Source organism: Drosophila takahashii, chromosome X (assembly GCF_030179915.1).
Source record: "Drosophila takahashii strain IR98-3 E-12201 chromosome X, DtakHiC1v2, whole genome shotgun sequence".
NCBI lineage: Eukaryota > Metazoa > Arthropoda > Insecta > Diptera > Drosophilidae > Drosophila > Drosophila takahashii.
The window spans coordinates 16,656,601-16,669,287 of NC_091683.1; the positions used below are offsets into that span (position 1 = coordinate 16,656,601).

Sequence of the window (12,687 nt, forward strand, 5' to 3'; positions counted from 1 at the left end):
AGTAAATAACAGAAAATGTAGGTTATGGTATACTTCTATTAACATAATGTAATCCCGCGATTTCGAATTTCGAAAAGGTTAATTTCCTTACTAGAGTAACGCAACATCCCTGGACATTTTCTCTCCTCTCATTTCTCTCTCTCCCCTTCCAATTGGGATTCTCTCGCCCGCTCTCGCTCTCCCTCTCTCAGCTCTCCCATTTCCAATTGCCATTAATAACCGTAGTTCTCTTTCTGGTGCCGCGGACGCAAAACCAAAATTCCCTCTGTTTTTCGCAGCATTACGTTTTTCAACGCGGCCGCGTAAATAACAAAAAGCAGCGCGCGGAAAGAACAGCGGAGGAATTTCAGTTGGATGGGAAACGCCAAGCGGAGAAAAACGAGAAACCGAAGCACAGAGAACAGAATCGAAAGACACAAAACGCTGATCGAAATCGTGAATTAAACGAAAAACGAAAGAAGTTGGGAAAACTAAAGTTCATACAATGCGGAGGTGAACTGCGCTGGGTAATTCAATTAAATCATCTTTTGCGGACAACAAGGCGTCAAATTCAAAAAAGAAATGGTTGTATTTTGTTGTTACGTGAACGTTGCGTTTTTGAATTTATGAATCAATTCCTTTTTGCATCCCGCCGCGTCTTATTTTACTCATTTCTTTTTTTGCCACTTTTTTTTACTGTGTATGTGCGAAGACAACAACAAAAATAATGGTAGCAGAAACAACCACAACAACAACGACAAAACATAAACAACAACAGTAAACAGACTTAAAATATCGGCGGCAAGCGGCTAAAAAATCAACGTAAATATAAAGTTTTACGCTCTCTTTATTACGTTACGTTTTGTTGTGTTTTTGCAGTTTTTTGAATTTTTTTCGAGTTTTTTTTTGAGTTTCGTGATTAGTTTTTTTTCGGTTTTACTGGTATAGTTAGCTGGGCCAATTAGCATTTCGGTGTCGCTGTGTTTGCTTATTGGAATATGACAAAATCCAACAAAGCGGTGCAAAATAATAAGATAAAAAAATACGTAGCAGTGGCAAGAAGCAGAAAAAGCCGCAACGTTGCGAGAGAGAATGAGAATGGGAGAGCGCGAGAGAGCATTTGTATGTGTTGAGTGTGTGTGTGTGTGTGGTAAAAACTACACTGAAAGAAAAGTTGGCTCATTGTTTCAGCATAACGTTTTATTATGAAATTTATTTAGCTGAAGAAAACATATATTTGTTAGGAGAACAAACAAAAAAAGTTGAAATAACTTCTATTTATTTTGTAGTCTAAAATAAACAACTTTTTTGCTCAGTGTAATAAGTTAACAAACTGACGACGTGTGTCCGTTTTTTTGGTGTAAGGAAGAGAGAGAGTGAAGAGAGAGTTCGAAGGTGGGTGGCGAAATGAAGAAGGAAGTTAGAGGGGATGGGGAAGAAGGTGCAGAGAGAGAGCGCTACTCTCTCGCGTTTCATTGATTTTTCCCACTGAAAAAGTGAGAAAAGCCGTGCAAGAGAGAGCGCGAGAGAGGGAAAAGCCCCGAAGAGCGAGTAGGAGAGAGAGGGAGAGCGCGGCAGGAAAACAAAGGAAAAACTTGTCTCGGCGTGACTGCAATTCATAATTAGATGGCCGCCTGCTGCAATTGCAATAAAAACAAAAACAAATACAAAACCCAAAACGGGTTACCCCCCTCACAAACACCCTACCACCACCAGCCGAACCCCCACTCCCCCCACCACCCCCCATTCCCGAAAAAGTCACCACCAAAACCAAATTCTGTCTCTCTTTCGGCCACCAACAAAAAGTTGGGTAAAAAAAAAAACAACGACAATTCCAACCAACAACAATAATGAGAGAACGTGGGCAAAACGACGGAGAATTTAGTTAGTTTTGGCCGAAATTTCATAGCCCTACGTTCTTTTTTTAACTTTTAATAATTGCTTGGAAATATATTTAAAATTTTAGAATTATTAAAAATAAAATAATAACTGAAAACAATGGCTTAAAAATTAAGATTATTTAAATACAAGAATTTTAAAGATAGTTAGAAAGGCTTTTTTTAAAATGATTAAACATCAATTTGATCGCTTTTTTAATTAGTAACTACAACTTAAACAAAAACGAGAGTTCTATCAAAGTATAAAATAAAATTAAAAAAAAAATTGTATTTTTATAAAAATTTGAAAAAGGGAATAAAATAAAAACTTTTAAATTGATTAATATGGGTTCTAGACCTTAAACAACGTAATAATAATAATAATTAGTCAAAACAGAAGACTAAAAGAAGGTTAATTAATAAAATCCCAATAATTCGTACAGAAAAGGTTGTAATAAAATGACACTTGCAGTTTTTCTGACCATTTTTTTAGCCACTAAAACAGGAAGTTCGTATGGCGGTTCTACAGATCTTTTTGATCGATTGAACGCGTGACTTTCATTTCCAACTGGCTTGCATCTTTATTTCGTAACAAAATTACCAACATCTCTCCCACTCTCGCTCGCTCGCTCTCTTACCGGTTCTCCCCCTCTCTTTTGACCATAAAAAAAACAACTACAAAAAGTGGTAGCAGCTCAAAGCCAAAAGGCAAAGCAAATGAAACGCAATGAGACTCGCTCTCAGTATTGGAATTTTTTTCTGTTGACGTGCAATTAGCAAAGTGGCCGCATTCAAAAATCGTAAGCCAAACTCAATAAAAAAAAAATGAATCACCTGCTCTATCTAAACACAAAAAAAGTGGTATCAACCACCTACCGGATCTTAAAAGAAAAGAAAAGTTAAAAGTTTAAATCAAGAAACCAGTTGTTTTTTGCCACGCCGGTTTTTCTTCTTTGCCTTTTTCGTTTTTTTTTCTTGCTTTCTTACGAATTTGTGATTATTTTTTTTATTTTCGTACTGTTTATATCATAAAATGTAGTATATAATAAAATCAAAAAGAGCTTGCCAATAGTAGAAGAATGTAAAAATGCATTTTTGTAAGACCTATTAACTTTCCCCTCGACAAAAAATCCTTAATTCCTTCCTTTAACCTATAAAAAATTACACAACTCGATGGTTTTTAAAAAAGTATTATCAAATTTTTTTTTAAATAAAATTTTTAGATTTTGAGAAAATAGATTAAATGCAAATACGTATGTATTATATTAGTAGAGTTAGGAACCACGTTTTTGTTAATTTTATAATTTAATAAAGATAACAAATTTGCCCTTTATAAGTTAGTTGAATATTTTTACCACAACCAAATGGGATTGCAAATAGAAATGTGTCTAATTAAGTGTACTTGTCTTGTTCGACATTTTTCCAATAAAACCCCCTTTCGAAGAGTTTTTCCTTTAACACACAGCTGCGTTTCTTTTATGGTCTTTCCATCGCCAGCTGAATCAGAAGCACACACCTTGTTCTTCAGGTGTGTCAGCGTTATATATGTACGCTATTTTCCTTCATTTTTTTTTTTACTATCCCCGTTCAGTGGTGTTTGCTGAACGTTTTAGAACTTGGTGCCTTCGACAGTTTTCCCATGGTTTTTCCAGCACTTTGAGTGCCCGCGGGGCATTAACCCCAGTCTTATCGTCGGTGCGTGACGACCAGTCGAGAAAACCATAGGTATTAAACATATATATAGAGTAAAAGTGACCATAAAGCATAAGCTAATGAAATCGATCATCAGCCGAGATTTTCAAAAAAGCCAAATACTTTTTAAACGTGGTATTACATAAATCTGGGTCTAGATCGTGCCGGGAGTTAATGCAAGTCGTCAGTTTGGCTGAGAGAAAAAAATATACAATAAAAAAAAAGTAACAAATAAAACGAAAATTATAAATGCACATAAATTCCCCAGACAATTTTCCACTTTGCTCTGTGAGCAGCCAAGAAGCGAATGAATAATGGAACGAAAATTTGCTCCATCAAGCACGTGTATGCCAACCCCCTCTCCCCTAAAAATTCCCCACTTTCCGCGTCCCTGAAAAACCACTAATACCACCTCCCAAAAACCCCAACTCCCCCCGAAAACTTAACCCATGGCAGATCAAACGAATATTTAGAATTTTGCTTTGTAGCTGGATTATATGTAAAATAAGAATTTAATTTAATTTTTAATGTACCTACTCATTTAAATTTGTGAAACCCAAAACGAGTACAGTGCGTTTCAAGAGCGTAGGACAGTAGGACGGTAGGATGTTCAATCTTAAAATGTTTATGATATGATATGATAATAAATATTTCCACTATAAAAGTCAAGCTGAAGTTTTCTAAAATTTGCTTAAAATAAGTTAACTACTACCTACCCTTTTGAAACGCACTGTATCCAAAAACATATCAGAGTTATTGCATTCGTACTCATGTACCTATTTCTCTTTCTCTCTTCTTTTATGTATGTCACCACCACAACCACCAACCACACCAAAAATCACCAAAACCTCAATCAAAATAATTTATAAAAAAAAGTGTGCAATTTAAAAATATAACCAAGTATTATATAAAAAAATAATGCAAAATTGGTCAAGTGTCGACGGCAAAAGTTGCTCAATATGAGCAAAAAAAGCAGCAACAACAACGACAGCAATATAGCTGCCTTACAACAACTACAGCAGATGAAAATTGGAAAAGTGCAACAATACAAATTATCCATATATAAAATAAAATCAAAATAGCAAAAAAAAATCCAGCCAAAAAATTAAAAATTTGAAATAATAATTTTTTTCTCCCCTCCAATTGCCTGGCAATATCTAATTGTTTATATATATATATATATAGCATTACAATCATCATATATATCTATTATATATGTATTATATATTTGTGTATCTGTGTGTGTGTATTTTCGTGTGCATTCCATCCATTAATTCTATAACTCAATCTATGAAAAACTAAACGAAAAAATTTAATAAAACCGAAAAACACATAAAAATAAATAAAAAAAAAAAAACAAACAAACAAAATCGCATGTAAAACGCGAATAAATAAATAAATAAAAAATTTACAATTTACAAACCATTCCGTAAAACAAACGAAAATAATCTGAACCACAAATCGTGCACCAAAATGGCGGACATCATGCGTCCGCCGTACAGTGAGATCAAACGGCCGGACGAAATCGTCAGAATGACAACCGCCGACAATCTCAAGTTTGCCGTCCTCATCGGCCTCATCGAGGTTGGCCAGGTGACCAACCGGGAGGTGGTCAATACCGTTCTGCATTTGGTAAGTGCCAATCAACCAAAAAAAACTATGTACATTTTGAACAGGTTTTGTCACATTACGAAGCTCATTACTGAAATCAGAGGCGCTGACGAAAGATATCGATGGGCATTGCACTGTGATATCGATTGTGCATGTTGCAGCCCTAAGTCTTAAATTTATTACTCACATTTATTTATGAAAATTTGTTATGATCCAAGTTACGTAAATAAGATATGGCACAAAATATCGATAATATTATTTTTTTAAAGTTTAAAGGCTTAGCTACAAACAAGTTCCCCGAATAGACTGAGACTATATCATATTAGTAATTACTTGGCTAATTTTATTATGTTTTAAAACTTGCAAGGGTCATTGCTTTTGTGGGTCACAACATTGAAGTGAGATCAGAATAGTGAATTGGTTAACATTTTGTTTGCCACTCGCTTAAACTCATGGTTTATGGGTTCCATATGAACTAGTGAGCTCACAACTGAGAAATATAAGCAAATTTAAGTAGCTCGTAATTAGCGCAAAGGTTAGGCCACTAAAAAGTTGATTTTAAAAATAAAATGTATTCATTTATATTAAATAGCATTGTATGGCAATTAAGATAAAAAAGCTTAAATAAATATATTATTCCCTTAACGTTCTTCATCAATTAATAAAATAAATAGCATTAAAATTAACATTCATGCAGGCCACTGCAATGCGTACAAAAAAACTAAATGCAGTTTAATTACATTCAGGTGTTGCAATGTTGCGTAAATAAAATTAAAATCAAATTATATCAATGATAACAGCCAGCCGCATTTAATTTGGCTTGAAAACTTAAAGAGGCCTGACAATTAAAAGCGAAAAAACAAATGCACTTGAAATCTCGACAGCAATTTAACTCTCTGTTTAGAAAGTCATTTTCCTCACACACACACAGCAAGACAGTCTTTTTCCCCATTCCCATTAGGGGAAAATTAACATTTCCAGCAAGCCGCAAATGCAAAAGGATAAGAAGGGGGTTGGTGGGTTGAGTGGGTGGCTGAGTGGGTGATTCTGGAGGTCGCTGTGAATGTGGGTGAAATTATAAGAAGTATGCCAAAAATCTCGCCCGACTGTGGGGCTCTGTGATTAGGATCAAAAGACTGGGGACTAAGACAATGTCTGTGCCACTTGTCTTCTTCATGTCCCGGCATTCTCCATTCACCACCCAACTTTTCCACCCTCCTCAGGTTTTCTCCATCCATCCCCAAAACACCTACTCACACACGTGGAGAGAACATTATTATTATAACATATTTAAATTTCTGAAGCTTAATGAAAACACGACACCGTCGCTCATCATTACCGCTCACTTTTTTCACCCGCACCCCCGGGCTCATGGGAAAAAAATGGAGAAAAACCCAGCGTCATCCAAACAGTCACCGCCAGGTGGCGCCTGCCACTGAGTCGGAAAAATTATCCAAGTTCCAGCCAAAAAAAAAAAATTATAATAAAATAAGAAAAACATCACCTCCATCCAATTGGGGGCCACATTTTTGGCGTTGGCTCAGCTGAAAATGCGAAAAATATTTTTGCGCCTTACACTGGCAAAAATAAATAAAATAAGAAATCAATTTAGGGGTTCTGCTTATAATTCAAATACAGAATTATTTTCTACTTTTTTTCTCGTCAAAGTAATTAAGAAAATAAATTTACAATTTACAATTTATGGTAATTAACTCAAAATAGGGGATTTACATTTTCCAAGTGCAAAAAGGATGTGAATCTTGTCAGCGAGAAGAGGAAATCAGGGCTGAAAAAGGGGTAGGGAAAGTATGAGGGGGTGTTAGTTAGTCGGTGGAGGGGTGGGGTTCGTAATAAGAAATTGAAAAGAAATTGAATTGAAGTTCGTCATCCGCTCGGCGTCGTCGTCGTCGTCGTCGTTTTCATCGCACTCGAATAGCCTCAGATAAGATAAGCGCCAAACCGGCAGATAAATTGTAGATACAGACACAGGTACACAGGTGCACACATACACCTACATATAAAGCAAAAAAAAAAAAGCGGAATGTGTGCCAAGTGGGGAGAATAATATACATACATACATAGTACATTATATGGCACGATCTGATAAGCGTGAAAAAATGCGTTGACGTGTTCCAATGCCAGCTGCAGACTCAAAAAACTCTAGCCGCCAAAACCAAAAAAAAAAAAAATGTTCCACAAAGATAATAAAATAAAAAGAAGAAAAGTACCTACGCCTACGCAAAGGCCGTGAAAAACCCCCTCCAAAGACATCCCAAACCCCAAAAAATCAATAGAAACAACGTGGTCGATTAATGATTATGGATATGGAGATGTTAATGGATGGCAAACGTTGATATAGGGACATGAGTGGAAATATGGATATGGATAGCTTAGATTGGAGACCAGGTGAGTTGGGAGTAGGACTAGTAATGGATGCGTTTCATGGGTCGTATCTCACAGATAACGCAGGTTAATGGATGGCTAACAATTTGGAAATTCCATTTTGGATAAGGAACACACATTTGTTATGTGCGAGATCTGAATTTAATGTCTCTTGATAAGCATTTAACTTATAAAACTTAATATTTACAAATGTACTACTTAAAAAACTTATTCTCTTAGGGTTGCCACCCCATTAAAAGAAAACGGTTTTTGAATCGTTAAAAATTTTGAACGGAATGTGGAAAGATTTTCAAAATGTATATTACTTTTTTATGCCACTCTTTTTAATTTTCGAGGCCACAAAATTAATTAATTTGCCCTTTTTTCTATTAATAATTTAAATTTTAAAACTTTATATTTACAAATATACTACTCAAACTACTTCTCCTGGTAGAGTTGCCACCCCACAAAAAGAAAAAATGTTTGAATCGTTATAACTTTTGAACGGAATTATTTTTTTAAGCAACTCTTTCTAAAACATAATATGTAATATTTTCTTTCATTTTCGAGGCCACAAAATTGATTAATTTGCCCTTTTTTCCCGCCAGTCCTTACCAGTACTTTTACGACCCCACCTCAACAAAACCGAAACCAATACGAACTGAACTCAACTCATTTGGCTCACTTGAGGGTCACTCGCCATGTTGGCTTAATCGGTCATTGGGCTTGTTATACGGCTCAATTATGCCCGTTTTGCCATGTGGCGCATTTGCTTCTGGGCCTCAGCTTAGTACAACTCACTCCCCCCGCCCACTTTTTTGGCCATGGGCCAGGGGCGTTCCACCCCGCTTAGCAAATGTCCACCCAATCACCCACCACCCCACCGCCCACTCTCTTGATTCCAGAGTTTCGGAAAGCCTTCTGTTGGTGTCACGTGCAAGAGAGGCAAAAAGCCTTTTAATCGATTTCTCGTTCTCATTCTTGTTTTCCCTTCCCTTCGCTTCCGCTAGTAAAATAATCGTTTAATGCAAATCGCTTTTTGTTTAGCCCCTAAAAATAAGAAGGTATTTCCTTGCATTAAAAATCCAACAGGGAAATGCATAAAAAAGGATAACGATTCGGTTGGGTTTTGTCAATGTTTTATTCGTTGAGGGCAAATGGGGAGCCCCTTTTAATTACATTTAATTTTCCTGATATTTAATTAGGATTTTCCAAATAGCAGTGGTCGTAACGTTATTTTTTATTGATTTCCAAGAAAATAAAAATTTAGTAAGGTGCGTTTGAAATTTATTTTTATAAAGGAATGAACATTAACAATTTAAATTCCTTTTTGTAATTGTTAAAGAAAAAAGTAAAATATCTGTAGAAATATATACAATTTTTTCTTTATATATATAAATCCTAAAATTGTACATGTCCAAAGCTGTATCTTTTGTACCATCTGTAAATTCACCATCTGAAAATTCGTTTTATAAATATTATCTAGATAAATGTTTGCACATTCGTTTCACAATCAGCAATTGTTGTCGGAGAGCCAGTATTTTTTCTTTTCCACATTTAGTTAGTAACGTATAAGGTGCTCTGTTCTGTTCACCCCCCTCTATTTATCTTGTTCTTTATATGTATATTCTCCTCCCCTGCCCCCCTTTTTTGTTGTTTAGTTCCCTCTTCACCTTTACATATCATTTTCTGGCTGATAAAGTCGTTCAGCACGAAGGAGAAAAAGGTGGAAAAATACAAAATAGAAATGAGGGTTCTACTAAATAATGTACGAACATACTTTGCTACTTTTACTTAATTTAATTAACGGCCCGGGCAACGATAACAACAACAACAACAACAGCAACAATAGCAATAGCAACATGACTTTGACGTCGACGCCTGTCAGCTGTTCAAGTGTCAGAGGGGAAACAATGAAAATAGGCTTTATATTGTTGGCATCCTGATGAAGGACACCGCCGCCAGATGAGAGGGGGTGGTTTTAGGGGGTGGCGGCGACTGAGTGGGTGGTTTTGGCGGCCGCAAAGAGCACTGGGAAAAATCTATATTAAGAGTTTTCGTAGAATTTATTATATTATTATTATTAAATGTTTAAAAACAGATAAAATTCTGTTTTCGTCTAAAAACAAAAATATATATTTATAAAGATATTTTTTGAAATCTATTTGGTTTTAAAAATGTTTCAAATAATAAATTATTTTAATGAGAATACACATATTTAGACGGTTTTTTGATCAGACGATCGAACAATCGAAAAAGTAATGGAAAAATTGAATTGAATATAAATTGAACAACATATGGTCCTATAAATTTATTATTATTAACTTTTATTTAATTATTTTTTAGTTATAAATTTAAAAGATATCCCTGATTTTGTGTTGCCAAGTAAAAAGTGGAGAGCGAAGAAAGTGAAATGAAGAACAAAGGGAGAGAGCGAAAAGGAAAACTCGCCTAGACAACGTGTGGAATGCAAGTGGGTGGATTAATTTTTGGGGTGGGGATTTCCCACCCCCTCAAACACCACCTCCCCCTTCCCCTCTCCCCCTTAGCCTCTTTTGGCCTCTCTTATCAGCCAAACGAAATGAAACGTCACGAACTTCTTCTTCTTGTGAAAACGAAACGTATACGTTAATACAAAAACAAACACAGGGATGGGCCGCTCGCCCCTTCTCGCTCGCTCTCTTCCACCCCTGCACCCCTCTCTCTGTCTATCTATATGTCTCGCTCTCTCTTTCAACCCTAAATGGAAAATTAAACAACAACAAAACGCGACGAGAAACGGCGCCACTGTGTCCTCTGTTTTGTTTTTGCTTTTGCCTCTTCCTTTTGGCCAACTGCTTCTGTTTCGCCCCCCCTTCGCCGCCCCTGCTTTTTCCCTCTATTTTTTGGCCTGTTCTGGAATGGAATCGAGTGGTTTTTGGGCTGCTTTCGCGTACTTTCGCAAGCAGCAGTACCTATAACAAAAACAACTGCGATAAAAACAACAACAGCAGTACCTGCACTATGGTCAAAAATTGGAAAAAATATTGAAACATTTGTACAATACAAATTAGGCTTGTCAAGAAACTTTTAAAAATCACAAACTATTTTTTTTAGAATATTAATTTATAAACAGAATTATACAAATGGAATAAATAATGCAGAAAACTCATTGGATGGTAATTGAGCTCGGTTTTTTTAGTTTAAACAGGTACATATCAATTTGGATAACAAATTTAAATTTTCTACAAAAAAAATTTTTTTTAGGAAGTAATACACATTTAGATTTCCCTTAATGACAATATGCAAGTTGTGTAAAAAGATTTATAAGCACAAATCCCCGCTTGTTTCCCATTGCGCCTGACGCATTTAAGATTCACATCCAGTTGGAAAACGTGGCCACCAAAGGAGTTTTCCATGTGGGCGGAGGGGTGGAATGGCTGCTTGCACAGAACAGCACAAGGGAGGGGCGTTTGTGTGTGTGTGTGGGAGTGGCAGGGGCGGGGGAAAAGGGGGTGTGGGTGCCGCGCCAAAACGAAGACACGACAACCGCAAGAGATTTAACGACCAATAAAGAACAACGCAATGTTATTTAAGGACGAGTCTACGACTGAAGGGATTCTCGCATGCGCCCGCCGCATTACGCATTACGTGGGCACGTAGAGCCGGGAAAATCTAGCTACGGGTCTGGGTCCCCGGACTACGGACGTATTATGTGTAACCGGTAGCCATTTCGACGGCCCTTTGATTGCATGGCTCGACCATCCGGTTTCGATGCCCTCTTTTCGGGGGGTATAAGCAATTTGAAAATAAGTTTGATAATCACTAACCTCCTATTTTCCCTCAAAAAAATATATATTTGTTAAAAATTAAAATATAAAACATAAATATTTTAATAAGAAAATGATTAATCGATCGATAAATCGATATTAAACTTCGATAAATAATGCTCGATAATTAATTAATATCGAATATATGTATTACATTCTTACGGGCTTAGTAATGATAATCTTTTAAAATCGTTCCAACTGTAAAATCGATGAAATAACGATTGTTATGTAAATTAAGACGTTCGATAACAAATATCGATTTTTTACTTTTTGTGATACAAAAATGTCTGATTAATATGAAAATTAATAAAGGTCAAAATCGAAAATTACTTTTCTTAAAGAGTATTCCAATTTTCGTTTATCTAAACAAATATTCTATTCTTCTTCTGTGTGTTTGGGTTTGTTGTTCCTGGGGGAGGGGTGGAAAGTTACAGGGGGGGAGGGGGTGGAATGGGTGGTTGAATTGGAGGCGTGACACATTTATGGGCACATTTTGTAACGCAACGTGGCAAGCTGATGAAAACTTCTGCGGCAGCAACTGTGGAACTTCATTAACGTCATTATCAGTGTGTGGCTCACTTCGTAAGTGTGCAAGGGAAAAACTCGAAGAGAAGTGGATGGAGAAGGAGAAGGAGCGGGTGGAAAATCGAGGAAATCGAGGGGGAGGGGAGGGGGTGATCGACCCACATCCAAACACCCCCTCTGCACCCGTTGCATCCCCTGGTAAATAATGCCCGACGCCTCTTGGCCACTTGGCAGTGGTCACATTTGTTGTTTGGCTTCGATTCTACGTTCGAGTTTGGGGGATCCCATATGTTTTTGACACATTGGAAAATATAATTTGTCCCAGTTATTTATGGTTGTTTTACAACTTACATAAATTTTCTGGCTTCTACGTTTATAATTTAGTTGTTATTTTTAGGTTTTTTAATGGGATTTAAAAAAAAATTAAATTTGTTAGTTGTTTTACTAAATAACAATTATAAAATAAAAAGGTTTCCTGCCAATAGAGTTTCTACCCAACGAAAAAACCATTACTATGTCAATAGATCCGCTGGCTAATCAAGTTTTATCTAGAGAACTTTGATGGCTGTGATAAGAAACTTTATATGGAACCCGAGATGTTTCCTCTTCAGATTTTAATAACATTTTCAAGAATGGCAAACACAAAGAGGGCGGGTTTATTGGAGCGTGGGTTGGCAAATTACGTTGACGACAAATGCTGAAGCGAAAGAAAAGAAGAAGTGAAAAAACAGCAACTGAAATGTCGAAGAAAAATCAATAAAATTCAATAGGAGGCAAACGGTTTTATGGTCGCTTCGGGTGGCTATATTAGT

General features: G+C 36.3%; 1 protein-coding gene across 11 annotated transcripts in view; it reads left to right on the forward strand.

The window, feature by feature from the left end:
• Positions 1–244: 244 nt before the first annotated feature.
• rg (A kinase anchor protein rugose) overlaps positions 245–12,687 on the forward strand; it is a 187,893-nt gene continuing 175,450 nt past the window's right edge. For 2 of the 11 annotated variants that reach the window (XM_044393575.2, XM_044393585.2), the window contains exons 1-2: positions 245–801; positions 4,425–5,180. In XM_044393575.2, the coding sequence (XP_044249510.1) occupies positions 5,022–5,180 (159 nt within the window). In that variant the 5' untranslated portion in view covers positions 245–801; positions 4,425–5,021. Of the gene's footprint in view, positions 802–2,546; positions 2,657–4,424; positions 5,181–12,687 lie in introns of those variants that run through there. The other 9 variants (XM_044393578.2, XM_044393590.2, XM_044393594.2 and 6 more) reach the window with 7 other exon arrangements.